General features: G+C 35.6%; 1 protein-coding gene across 1 annotated transcript in view; it reads left to right on the top strand.

Annotated features, from left to right (window-relative positions):
* Nucleotides 1–14404, top strand: part of Cenpp (centromere protein P) — a 235634-nt gene that overhangs the window by 1254 nt on the left and 219976 nt on the right. The window contains exons 2-4 of the mRNA XM_046457747.2: nt 3806–3987; nt 5625–5713; nt 12978–13066. Of these exons, the coding sequence (XP_046313703.1) occupies nt 3806–3987; nt 5625–5713; nt 12978–13066 (360 nt within the window). The remainder of the gene's footprint in view (nt 1–3805; nt 3988–5624; nt 5714–12977; nt 13067–14404) is intronic.

The raw sequence follows: 14404 nt of genomic DNA, 5'->3' as shown, positions 1-14404 counted from the left end.
AGTTCCATTCTTAGAGCTGGGGGAAGTTTGCATGATGTTCTATGCAGTCATAAAAGCAGAGAAAGCTGTTACTGGTAAAAGGGAAAAAGCAGCCGGGTGCAGTGGCCCAAGCCTGTAATCTCAGCGGCTTGGGAGGCTGAGGCAGGAGGATTGCGAGTTCAAAGCCAGCCTCAGCAAAAGTGAGGTGCTAAGCAATTTAGTGAGTCCCTGTCTCTACAAAATAGGGATAGGGATGTGACTCAATGGTCGAGTGCCCCTAATCCCTGGTACCAAAAAAACAAACAAAAATGAAGGAAACAGGTGAACAGGGTATGTATATGCTTCTCACAAGAGTAAATGAAATGTCCTTACTACTCCAGGTGTAAACCATAGATTGGAAGCATTAGTATCACTTGGGAGTTTGAGAACTACCGACTAAATCGTAACCTACATTTTAATGAGACATCCTCCTCTTACCTCCCCAATATGCAAACTCTAAGTTTGAGAAACACTGTATCATATTATGGGGAGGATGATTTCTCCACTGACCACAAGATGTCATTATTAGTCCAGAATACCATAGTAGATTATTTGTTATGTGGGACTCCTCATTGATCACACTGGAAAAGTCACAAGAGTTCCAGACTCTAGAAGACATTAAATGTCAGTCCAAGGTATTTAGGTTTAATGGGAAATTTTTTTCTCACTATGGTGGAGATGGAAGATTGGGACCTGTGTGAAAGCTACTTTTTAAGTGATTTTAAATGGTTGGATGTGTTGGTGGTAGAAAAGTTGGAGCTAAATTAGTCAGTTATAGCATACTGCAGTGATGCAGCCACATCAATGTTTATAGCAGCTCAACTCACAAAAGCCAAGCTATGGAAATAACCTGTCTGTCCTAAAGCAGATGAATGGATAAAGAAAATATGGTATAATATACACAATGGAATATTACTCAAACATAAAGAAGAATGAAATAATGGCATTTGCTGGTAAATGGATGGAACTGGAGAATATTATACTAAGTAAAAATAAGCCAATCCCCCAAAACCAAAGGCCAAATGTTCTCACTGATTTGTGGATGCTAACCCAAAACAAGGGAAATTGGGGTGGGGAATAATAGATATCCATTGGATTAGAAAATAGGGAAATGAGGGGCTGGGGATGTGGCTCAAGTGGTAGTGCGCTCGCCTGGCATGCTCGAGGCGCTGGGTTCGATCCTCAGCATTACATACAAATAAAATAAAGATGTTGTGTCCACCAAAATCTAAAAAAATAAATATTAATCTCTCTCTCTCTCTCTCTCTCTCTCTCTCAAACAAAAACAAACAAACAAACAAAAAAAAGGGAAATGAAGGAATGGGAGGGGAAAGGGAATAGGAAAGACAGTAGAATTAATTGGACATAACTTTCCTAGCCTTGTTTTTGAATACATGACCAGGGTAAAACATGTACAACCACAAGAGTGGGATCCTAAATAGAATGTTAACACTCTATGTATAAATTTGCCAAAATACATTCTATTGTCATGTATAACTAAAAAGAACAAATAAAATAAATAAATTATTCATTTATATCCATATATCCACATCCTGGAGCCAAATTGCCTGCCTTCAAATTCTGGCTGTTAATGGCTGCATGATCTTGATTGGAACCCCTTCCTTGTTAAAATGGTACCCAAGTTTTCACCTTGTTGTGAGGACTGAATTAACATATTTATTTAGAACAGTACTCAACTCCTAATAATAACTAACACTAATTAGTAGATCATTGACTTTTAAGCTCAAATCAAGTATAGATTTGGTTTAAAAGGGGGTTTCTTGTGAACCTCTAGTGTTGACAAAAGCATTTTATGCTAATAAGAAATTTGCAAATAATAAAACTACAGAACCAATAAAATTCAAGCTAAAAATAATTCAGCTGGGAGTGGTGGCACATGGATGTAATTCCAGTGGCTAGGGAGGCTGAGGCAGGAGGATCCTGAGTTCAGAGCCAGCCTCAGCAAAAGTGAGGTGCTAAGCAACTGAGACCCTGTCTCTAAATAAAATACAAAATAGGGATGGGGATATGGCTTAGTGGTTGAGTGTCCTGAGTTCAATCCCTGCTACCCTCCAAAAAAAGAACATAATTCAAACTAATATTATTAGTTGAAATAAACCACTTTGCTTATATAACTAGTTTCTGTCAATGAGAATATACAGCTCCTCTTTTGTGTATATGATAAGAAATATATATATACAAATACACATATGTCATACAATTTACTATTTTAATCATTTTAAGCATATTGGTCAGTAGCATTAAACATGTTCATATTGTTGTGCAACATTACCACTATCAATCTTCAGAACTTTTTCATCATTCCAGTCTGTAACTCTATACCCATTAAATAATTAACTGTTATCCCTCTTTCCCATTGCCAACTGCAAGTTCTTTTTTGAATTCTGTCTATCCTTTAATGTGATTGCTTTGCTCTCTTGAACGTTCTGTGACAGTTGGTGTTCACTTAGCAGAAACTCATCATTTATGTTTGAAGATCGCCTCTGTTTTTTTTATTGGTTTTTTATATTCAAAGTAAATTTTTTTGTCATCAATCCTGATGGAAAATGTGGAAGAATATGTGGTAATCTTTCAGATGTTACAAAATGTACTTATTGATATTTAAAAGTAGCAGTAAAACAATATTAAACTTTTTTATAGACCTTATGCAAGTCTTTGATCCTCAGTGTGAGTAGAGTTAGATTGTTTCCTATAGACACGGTAGAAGGCCATAAAAGCATTGATTAATGTAGTGGAATTAGAAATAGTAAAGGAAGAAGAGGTTGGAGAGGGAGCAGAAAGGATGACACTATATCCAGAGATAAGGCCAATGAAACATAAACTGCTAAAATATGGAGCCTTATGCATCAGGGGGAATTTGGAAGAAAAGCTTATTCAAGGGGGGAAAATGTGGAATAAGTAAGTAGGTCTACATTGCAGGAAGAAAAGATCTATGGCAAAGGTGTGTTTTAGGAGTTGCTGGCATAGGGGAGCTGAGGTTAATCATTGAGTGTTTCTCTGGAATGAGAAGAATATATAATATTTAAGAAACTAGGGGTAAGAGTATTAGGGTTTTCCTTTAATGTTGGTAACAAAAAGCAGAGATAGCAGAAGATCCAAGTTATAAATGAAAGTCAGGATAATCATGCCCCAGAATCCAAAAAAGAGATGTTTTGGAATGGCAGAAGTCTATACTGTAGAATATAGCTGAGTGTTTAGGGGGAAAAAAAGGATGAAAAAAAGTATAATCTAATGCAATTATTAACTCATTCTTTTTTTCAAGGAAAATTAAAGTTACATGTTCTCAGAATGTCTGGTTATAGTTTTATTTGAAGAGATGATGACATTTCTTCTTTGGAGTCTTTACTCCCCTCTGTATTCTTAGATTTCCTGAGATATCTCTTAGTATAAAATGTTTTGTGATATTTGCTTTTTTTAAAAAAAAATTAGCTATTTAATTTTGTTTTTATGAGATGTCTTGGGTATTAGTTTTTTAGGTTGGAAATTCCCAGATGAGAACTGACCTTTCAATTTTGCAAAGTACTTCTGTTTTAGTTTATTTTAAGGTGTTTCTACTATGTACAAATATCCTAGTATAATTTGGTTATTTTTGTTTTTTGTTGAAACTAGAGATTACAGTATTAATGGCCATATTAGTTTTGATAAAGCTTTAGTTTTAATGGGAAGTGATTAAGAGAAAGAAAATGGGAATGGTTTAAAGAAAATTGGGGTATTAAATGAACCAATTGTTAGTAGTTGTAATAACTTTCTGATATTTACTTTTTAGAAAATCATTTCAAGAAACATACCAATCAGATACTAAGAAATGTGAATCTTCAAAAGATCTAAAAAGTCAGCTTGGACATTTAAAATCAGAACTTTCATTTCTAAGTACACTAACTGGTTTCAATATAAGAAATTATGCCAAGCAGACAGAGGACCTAACAACGACTGAGATGACAGAAAAAGGTGAGCATTATTTTTAGTCTAGAAGTGGTTTTGAAGCTTACCATATTATGATTGGTTATCATAATGTTGAAAAATTCTGAAGATTCACTATTTGAAAATCTAGTTATGATAAACCTGTTTATAGTCTTTTGAATATTCCATTGTGCCCAATACTATTTAAAAGTTGTCTAAGGTAAATATTAAATAATGAAATACAGTCTTTATCATTAAATAACCTTAATAGTTAAGTAATAGTGATATGTGATTAGGGATTGTTAGAACAGCACTATTAATATATGAACATAATAATTCATTACTGATGTGAAACCTGCCTGATCTGTAATGGTTTGCTGCTGTCATTGCCTATGGCCAAATAAATGTTCAGCACCTGAACCTTTTGCCAGAAAGAAGATATCTGTTCCTAATGACAGAGTTTTATTGCTGAAGATCTATAGTGTACTAACAGCTAAGAGGAAGCTAATTCAGCCTTGCAACTGGATGTCAAGAACTTTAGTTGGACAAGAATAACATCCCAAAGCAGAAATCATTTTTGAAAGTGCTTCCTGACTTTTCCACTGAAACAACTTTTAGGACAGGGAAGAGAATCTTGGGCAGCTCACTGCAGGGAGTTTCTGAACTACATATAGAAATGGAGTGATGTAATTTAGATACTGAATTACTTGAAGAGATGGAATACAGCAAGTATAGAGGATGAGGACAGTCTTGTGTAATGATGCATGCCTGTAATCACAGCTACTCGGGAGGCTGAGGCAGGAGGCTCCTGAGTTCAAAGCCAGCCTCAGCAAAAGTGAGGTGCTAAGCAACGCAGTGAGATCCTATCTCTAAATAAAATACAGAATAGGGCTGGGAATGTGGCTCAGTGTTCGAGTGCCCCTGAATTCTCTCCAGTACCTCCCCCACCAAAAAAAAAAAAAAAAAATGGAGGATGAGGACAGGTCACATGTAAAACTTTCACCAGTATAAAGTCTTGATATAAATTCTTAAGCATGAGTTTTTTTGTTTTGTTTTTTGAGAGAGAGAATTTTAATATTTTTTTAGTTTTTGGCAGGCACAACATCTTTGTAAGTGGTGCTGAGGATGGAACCTTGGCCGCACGCATACCAGGCGAGCGCGCTACCGCTTGAGCCACATCCCCAGCCCACAAGTTGTTGTTTTTTTAAAAAAAATAATAATTTTTTTTTTAGGGAAGCACTCTACCACTGAGCCACAACCCCAGTCCCTAGGCAAGGTTTTAAGAAAGCTGTGGCCTTGCCATGTGCAGTGGCGCACACCTATATTCCCAGCTACTCAGGAGGCTGAAGCTGCAGTCATGTTAAGCTGAATCCATTTAGACAGGAACTAGGTAATGTTAAAAAAAAAAGAAAAATATGATTGAAACTTATCTAGGGCTATACCACTATGTTTCTGTCTTTTACTTAACCTTTGGTATAATTGAGTACTACAGTGTATAAATTGTCATTAATCCTATTTTGTAAGGATAATCAGTTTGGTGCACATTGTTCAGATTTTTTAATGCAATTATCAACATATACTTTCATACATCTACTCATATGTATCATAGATAATCACATATATGTGATAGGTATGTGATGAAAATTGTTTTTGTCAAATAAAATATTTGTTTTTCTAATTTACAGGTATAAAGAAAGTTGTACAGAGACACAGATTATCAGGAAATTGCCACATGGTTACATTTCAACTTGAATTTCAAATTCTAGAAATTCAGGTAAATTAAGGAGCCTATTGTGATAACAGAGATATTTCTTTATAACAGAAGCAATTCACACAACCCAGCCTCCAGCAATGACTGCAATGAGGAGTCACATTTGTACAATTGTTGCTAAGGCAACAGGTGCTTTATCATAGGGTAGGTAGCAAAACGCTTCTGGGCTCCTTGTATAAGCCCTGAGGTTGTAAGAGTAGTCATACACCAGCCATGTATTATCAGTTACCTATTGCTGAGTAACAGATTTCTCCAATATCTAACATATGGAAACAGCAAAAAAAAAAAAACCACAAACAAACAAACAAAAACCCTATTTTTTTCATCTTCTTTGAGTCAGGAATTTGGGAGCAGCCTAGTTGGATGATCCACAAATTATGCTGGATTGCTAAGCCAACACAGGGAAGCAGATATGTTTTGCTAAGATTTAGAAAACAATGAAAAAAGAACGGTAGCATAGTCTTCTGGACAGGGTCAGGTAGAACGGGCTTAGACACTTTCAAAGGCTGGCTCTAAGAAAAGCGGGATCCAAGCATGATTTTGAGAACTGTCTGAGGCTCAGCACTGCTTTGGTGGTAGAAAAGATTTTCAATCAGTTGTTTTCACTAGCTGGGCTCAAGGGAATGTGTACAAAGAGGAAGAATAGAACAAGGAAGGACAGGCAGGCTACCTACCTCATCAGATCAATACACTGGGTATAGTGTAATTGTCACAGTCAAGTCATTGGGACAAGTGACCTTTATGTACCCACAGTAAGATGCCAGGATTCCTCATTCTTGTTGTTAGTGTTCCCAGCCACGAAGAGCCCCAAGTTGTACTGTGTGTGTGTGTGTTTGTTTTATATGATGGGAGTCAGTCAGGGATTTAGGACCCTGCCTCCTTAGGTGTCAGACAACCATTTCCTTACTAAGTCAAAGGACAGGGTCCAGGAATCTGGGCTTGGAAGTTTTGCTTCTCTTTGCAGTCAGAGTATCCAATTTCTATCATTGGCCTGGGCAGGCTGAAGACAGGATGGGGATCTAGGCTCCTCATTTGATGACAGAGCTTCCATTTGCACTCACCTACTTATCACCCTGCAGTTACTGCCAAGCTGACTAAGAAAATGCAATGTGGCATTCCCAGGGCTTGTTAGGCAGAATGTGACACATAATTCAGCATTTTCTTATATCATGCATGGATGGTGAGTGGCCTTCAGTGGCCTACAGTGTTCCCAATTATCACCAGGCCTTGGGGCTTTCCAGGGTCACCAAGGTGATATCAGTGTTTTGCATAACTACAGAGATTATCTGTTGAAGGCTGAAATGGAGCATGAACCCAAATGACTGGCATCAATTGGGTTGTACCACTTGTTAGGACCCCAGTCTTTTCCTTTGGGTGATCTGGGGATTCCTGAATGTTTTTGCATTGTTGATGATTTTATAGTCTGACCAACTGCATTTTTCCCCCCCAGTGCTGGGACTTGAACCTAGGACTTTGCACATGGTAGGCAAAGAACTACTGCTGAAATACATCCCTACCACTTTTAGGGTTTTTGCTTTGTTTTTAATTTTGAGACAGGATATCACTGAATTCCCTAGGCTGCCCTAGGACTTGGAGTCCTCTGCCTCAGCCTCCTAAGTAGCTAGGCTTATAGGCATGCACTACCATACTCAGCTCAATTGCATCTTCTTTTTTTTTTTTTGTGGCGAATGAGATTCTGACCTTAGAGTGGCAATACACCAGTTGTTCTCCTGCATGCTGTTATCCATGAATGGGCTAGACCCAGAACCTATAGCAGATTGGTGGAGTTATAAACCTGATATCCAGTTCCCTCTCTGATAACTACTATATTCTAATATATATATATATATATTTTTTTTTTTTTTTTTTCCACGAGAACAACTCAGGGACATTCTAGCAGCTTTGGGAGTCTTGCAGGCTTTTTCTAATATAGGTGTTCATTTGTTTCACAGTTGCTTCTTGGATTATCTGGAGAGAAGTAAGACTGTGGGCAAAATTAGTCTTGTCCTAGGATGGTGTGTCCACAAATCCAACTGAAAAGATCAAGACTGTTCTGTAGTAATGTTTTGAACAACCAACAATAAAAAATTAAAAAAAAAAATAAAAAAGACTGTTCTGTAAAGTTGAGGTAAACAAGCTGCTCTGTGAGGTTGTACATTCCCAGATAGGTGGTGGCCAAAGATTTGTTGGCATTCTCATTAATAGGGCTGTGGCCTGAGAGTTGACATAGATTGTAATATTTTAACTTTGTTTTTTTTTTTTTTTTTTTAAGAGAGAGAGAGAGAGAGGGAGACTTTTTAATATTTATTTTTTAGTTTTCGGCGGACACAACATCTTTGTATGTGGTGCTGAGGATCGAACCCGAGCCGCACACATGCCAGGCGAGCGCGCTACTGCTTGAGCCACATCCCCAGCCCTTAACTTTGTTTATTTTTTATTATTATTTTTTGTTTGTTGTTTGGTTTTATTGGTACGGGGGATTGAACCCAAGGACACTCTACAATTGAGCTAAATCCCCAGCCCTTTTTATTTTTTGAGACAGGGCTATGTTAAATTGCTGAGGGTCTCCCTAAGTTGCTGAGGCTAGCCTTGAAGTTGCAATACTCCTGTCTTAAGCTTCCTGAGCTGTTGGGATTACAGGTGTGCACCACTGCACCCTGTTTAATTTCAATTTCTTTAAATTGCTTACTTTTGTTACATTAAGACAATGAAAAGTTGGGACAAGGAAGAAGAATAAATTTTGGGGACAACTAGCAGTTTCTGACCTATATTCTTTAAAGGATACAGGGGGGAAAAATCTGAGAGGAAGTGTTGATACTATTTGAAAGAATTTGCTGAATCTATAAAGAAACATGAATTCTTGTTCACATTTTAAAGTATGGGGTTTTGGGACTGCTTGATTTTTTTTACTACTAGAAAAAGCATACTCTCCTTGGTTGTATTAAGAGCACTCATTTCTCTCTGAACCTTTTAATTTTATGATTCTTCTTGAAGATTTGACTGGTAAGATGTTGGAAGCAGTTATAGACAGCTGTGGAATCAGCAGGGCTTTAGGAATCAGTTGTGTAGGAGTCACCAAGAGTCCTTGTTTAGAAAGGAAAGGAACAAAAGGCTTTTTTGTTTGTTGCTCAGAATGCTAATGTGGTGATGATGTTAGTTTTTTTTGTTTGTTGGTTGGTTGCTTGGTGGTACTGGGAATTGAACCCATCAGTGCTCTCCTACTAAGCTATATCCTTTTTTTGGGACAGAGTCTCACTAAGTTGTGTAGGCTGTCCTTGAACTTGCAGTACTTCTGTCTCAGCCTCCCAAGAAGCTGGGATTATAGGTGTGTACCACTGTGCCTGACCAAGAATTGTTAAAGTTTTTACTATTTAATGGTAAATGCTACCGTATGCTAGGCCTATTCCTATTCCTTTTAGAAATATATCTCTAATAGAATTGCTCAAAGAAAATGCACGTGTAGGGGGCTGGGGCTGGGGCTCAGCAGTAGCACACTTGCCTGGCATGTATGAGGCTCTGGGCTCGATTCTTCGCACCACATATAAATAAATAAATAAATAAAATAAAGGTCTATCAACAAATAAAAAAAATAAAAGAAAATGTACGTGTAATTTCTAATAATAGTGTTGATTTGCCTTCTAAAATGATTTTGCCATTTATTGAGCACATTTTTACTGTTAAGACTGACCAAAATAAATAAATAAACCTTGTGTTCTCATTTTTTAAAATCAAACGTTCCACTAGAGGGAGATGTTTAGCTCTCAGAACATTAAAGAGTAAATAATAACTCTTTTTTCATAATATTATAAATATTTTTCCAGAATAGAAATCTTATTAATATACAATTCCCATAAAAACCTAAAATCATATAAATTGAATATGTTAGAACCAAAAGCAACCTCATAGATTTTCTAGGTCAACCTCCTTACTTTATAGGGAAATCTATGCAGAGTATAGATTGTCTGTTGGCAAAGCTATTATTGTCAAAGGTAGTTGGAATATAGAACTCTGTTCCTCAGATTTACTGTCTGGTGTTATCAGGGCTATAATTTTTTTTTTTAATTATTAGAAACTTTCTTAATATAGGGCAGAACACCAGGAGAAAATCACATTGGAAAAGGACCCAAACAGTAATATTTCATAACTTATTTTCATAAGGAGAGATTTCTATAGGTTCTAAACTATGTTAATGGTTTTGTACTGACATAACATATTCCTTTGCTTTAAAAAGAATAAACACATGTTTTCAACCAACTAAATCTTTCTGTCTATATTATTTGCTGGACAAAAACTATTTGGGGGATTAGAATCCCATACTGGTAAGCATTTTTTTTTTTTTTTTAAATTTTTGTTGTTGGTTGTTCAAAACATTACATAGTTCTTGATATATCATATTTCACACTTTGATTCAAGTGAGTTATGAACTCCCATTTTTACCCCGTATACAGATTGCAGAATCACATCAGTTACACATCCATTGATTTACATATTGCCATACTAGTGTCTGTTGTATTCTGCTGCCTTTCCTATCTTCTACTATCCCCCCTCCCCTCCCCTCCCCTCCCCTCTTCTCTCTCTACCCACTCTACTGTAATTCATTTCTCCCCCTTGTATTTTTTTTCCCTTTCCCCTCACTTCCTCTTGTATGTAATTTTGTATAACCCTGAGGGTCTCCTTCCATTTCCATAGGGCTATAATTTTTATGAGGAGTTGGAAGATCATGAAAATTAACATGCCTCCCACAGACCATGTAGCATAATAAGTGAGATGTTTAGGAGTTTGTACAAAAAGTAGCAAATTATGTATGTGTGCATAACTTGTCTCCCTGAAACCCAATAAAATGAACAAAATGATTTAAAAAGGGACGTTTTTAAGCAAATAGAATATATTCTCATTATCATAGGCTCTAAAGAAAATCTGTTTCTTGTTATGATATTTGAACCTAAACACTGAAATCTCAATACAGAGTGCTTTTGAGAGGCATCGGTATTTTGCAAAAGTTTGTGAGACCATTTTCTTTAAGATCTCCACCCACAATTCTTAAGTTGTGGAGAAGAATGAGAAATGTGGACTTAAATAGTAGAAAAGAACCCAGTAGAAAAAAGAAGCTGCTGAGATTCACGTAGAAGGTTTGAGGTTAGTATGTTTATAAGGTCCTGGCCCTTGTTTACCAACTGGGGAGAAAACCTGGTTGGCAGTAGTACCACAGGCAGGAAAATGATGGAAAAACAATATTTTGAAGTTAGCTGTCCAGTGGTTGAACAGAGTCTGCAAACTACCAAAGGAGGAAAATAAATAGAAGGCCAGTAATCCCAGACTTTGTGTTGACAGGATGACTTTCTTGTCCTAACGGGCAAAAGGCCAAAATCTACCATGCACCCTGCATACTTGAAGTAAGACATGCCTCTGAGATTTTTGTCTTCCTTGCTTTCTTTTATTTATTTACTTGGTAACAGCTCTACTGAGATGTAATTTCATATCATATAACTTTAAAGTGTACAATTCAGTAGTGTTTATTACACCAGAGTTGTACAACCACTCCTACAATTAATTTTAGGAAATTTTCGTCTGTTTAAAAAGAAGCCCCGTATGCTTTAACTTCCATCTTTCAATATCCCTGGATTCTTTCAGCCCTAAGCAGTTGCTAATCTGTTTTTTTCTCTATGGATTTCTTTATATTTTGGACATTTCATGTAAATGGTCATTTACTGACTTCTTTCATTTAGCATGTTTTCAAGATTCATTCATGTTGTAGCACATGTGAGTACCCTTTTTGGGTTGAATAATATTCCATTGTGTGGATATACCACACTTTATCTATTCCTTCAGTTGATAGAAATGGTTATTTTCATTTTTTTGGTTATGAATAACATTGTTATAAACACTCATGTATTTGTGAACATGTTTTTTTTGCTTTATATATAAGAGTGAAATTACTACATCAAATGGCACTAATGATGTTGAGCATCTTTCAATGCTTATAGGCCACTTGTATATCATCTTTGGAAAAATGTCTTTGCAGATCCTTTGAATAATTTTTAATTTTTTTTTAAATGAGTGGTGAGAAAGCCTCAGGAATTTGTTTTGATTAGGTATGATGGTAGATGTCACAGACAGCTGCTCCCAGCAATTCCAACTATACCCTCAAGCAGATGAAAAAAACTATATGAAGATTAGATATCATCAATATCCATTCTCTGACAGCTCAGAATATTAAGGAGACATGTCAGAGTTTCCTAAAATGCACTCTAGTTTTAGGAAATAACAGAAATTTCTAGATTGACTTTCATTAACAACAAATAGGAGCCACAGACATCAAAGTACAAGATGATATGGTGTTCTTTCATTGTCCTATTGGACAAAGCAACCTAAAATAAAATCAGGGCAAAATAATGCCAGGAAAAGAAAGGAAATTAATAAGAAAATGGAAACATTTACTTGAGTTTGCATATCAAAATAACAGTTTGTGTAACAGTCTTCATCATCAGGTATAGAATTGTTTCTGGCTTTTTGTAGCATTATTAGGAATATCTTTGTTCATAAATCTGTTTTCATTTCTTATTACCAGAGTATAGACTCTTAGAATTCAAATTAAGAGAAAATGAATATTTCAGGTTATTCATTGTCAAAATGATTTCTAGAAGGGTTATACCAATTTATATTCCCACTGCCAGCTTTGAGTGTATATTTACCAGCAGTAATATTTTTTTAGTCTTTGCTGATTCGTTAAAATGTTTGTTTTTAATTTACATTTATCTTACTGTTGAGGTAAAACACTTTTTTATAGGTTAATTTTTTTTTTTTCACCGCTGAACTTTTAGTTCATGTTCTATGCCTTTTTCTTTTCAGTTTTGTCTCTTTGTCATATTTATTGTGAATGTTTTCCTCAGTTTAATACTTCTTTTTTATTTTATTTTTACTTAGATACTGGGTTTTTATGTAATCCTATTTGCTTTTTTCCCTCCCTATTGTTTGCTTAGGAAGTTTTTCCTGACTCAGTAATTTGTTAAATGTTCACATTTCCTCCCAGTATTTTGTGATTTTAATGTTGAATTTAAGGAAATAATTCATTTGGAGTTCATTTTAGTTTTTGGTATGGAGTGGGATCTGATCTTATTGTTTCAATGAATAACCAGTACTTTGATTATCGTTTTTTCATTATGCTTTCCTATTATTTGAAGATACTTCATTTTGCATAACTTAAAAAGTGTTTTAATAAGAAAATGGATAAATGATGTATAAATTTTCTTTTTTTTTTAAATTTTAGACTAAGGAGAATTTATCTTCTGTCATTACTGAGCTCAACATAATAATGGAACCCACAGAATATTTAGAATTAAGTGAATTTGTATCTAGGTAAGCTATTTTACTGACTTATTTTATGAGCTATTTTTACTCTGCAGTTTTAAACTTATACTTTTCTTAGTAAATGTATCTTCTCCAAAAGCATAACACCATTACTAGGGCATATACTCAAACACTTATCACCTCTATGAATCTCTATTTATTGTATGTTCACTATGCTGGGCATTAAAATTAAAATATGGACAAAAATAGACATAATCCTTGATCTTCATGGAATTTGCAACCATAAGATGTTCTATATTAACGGAATAATTGTAGAAATAAATGTGAAATTATGGCTATGTGGCATGCTAGAAAGAGAGCTGCATAGACTGTTGAAGTGCATTAGGACTTTGACTTGTCAGGGAAAACGTGGAATGATTTCCCGAAGCTTGAGTTGACAACTGAAAAATGAATGGGCCTTAACTAACCAAGAGGTCCTAGACAGACGGGTAGAAGGAAAACCAGGAATGTGTTGTGTCATGTAGAGCTCACATGACCTTTTTTTCCAGACCATGCTTCAAAAGTAGCATCTGGTCTTGTGCAAATTATAAAAGGAAGAATACTAGAATATCTGTCACCCTGTAGTAATGGGTATGTTGTGGTTACTTAATAAATATTTGACTTCAGACTTTTGGGTAATTCTTCTAAACTGTGATCTCACTTTGTGGAGTGTGACTGGTATTTTAGAAAAAGTGCTGAACACAGGTCAGAAGACCTGGACTTTAGTCCAGACTTTGTATATGATATTGTATAAGTTGCTTCTCCTTTTTGGAGTTTGTTTCTTCTTTGTCACCCTGTTATGCAGTTTAATTATTTATTTTTTTGTGTGTCATCATACATGTACTTAGAGTAATAATATCCATCTCATTCCACCATCTTTTTTCCCGCATGCCCCCTCCCTTCAAATAGTGTATTCTTTTTTGTTTGTTTTTTGTGGTACTAGGGATTGAGCCTAGGGATGCTGTGGCAATGAGCTGAACCCTCAGTCCTTTTTATATTTTGAGACAGAGTCTTGCTAAGTGTCTCAGGCTGGCCTTGAATTTGTAATCATCCTGCCTCAGTTTCTTCAGTTGTTGGGATTACAGGTGTTAATTACTTTTTTTTATTTTTTTAAATTAGAGCATGGTAGCTATACATAGTAGTTGGGTTCATTTTAACAAATTTGTGCATTCATGGAATTCAGTTTTAGTTAATGTTCCCCCACCACTCCTTCCCTCATTCTCCTTTCTCTACAGATCTTCCTTTCACTCAATTTAGAAAAAAAAATTTTTTTATTTGTCAATGGACTTTATTTTGTTTATTTATATGTGGTGCTGAGAATCAAGTCCAGTGCCTTACACATGCTAG

Source organism: Marmota monax, unplaced genomic scaffold, assembly GCF_021218885.2.
Source record: "Marmota monax isolate L192 unplaced genomic scaffold, Marmota_monax_Labrador192_F-V1.1 WCK01_AAM20220418_F8-fsc00231, whole genome shotgun sequence".
NCBI classification, from domain to species: Eukaryota; Metazoa; Chordata; class Mammalia; order Rodentia; family Sciuridae; genus Marmota; species Marmota monax.
This window is presented reverse-complemented; position numbering and strand designations above follow the sequence as displayed.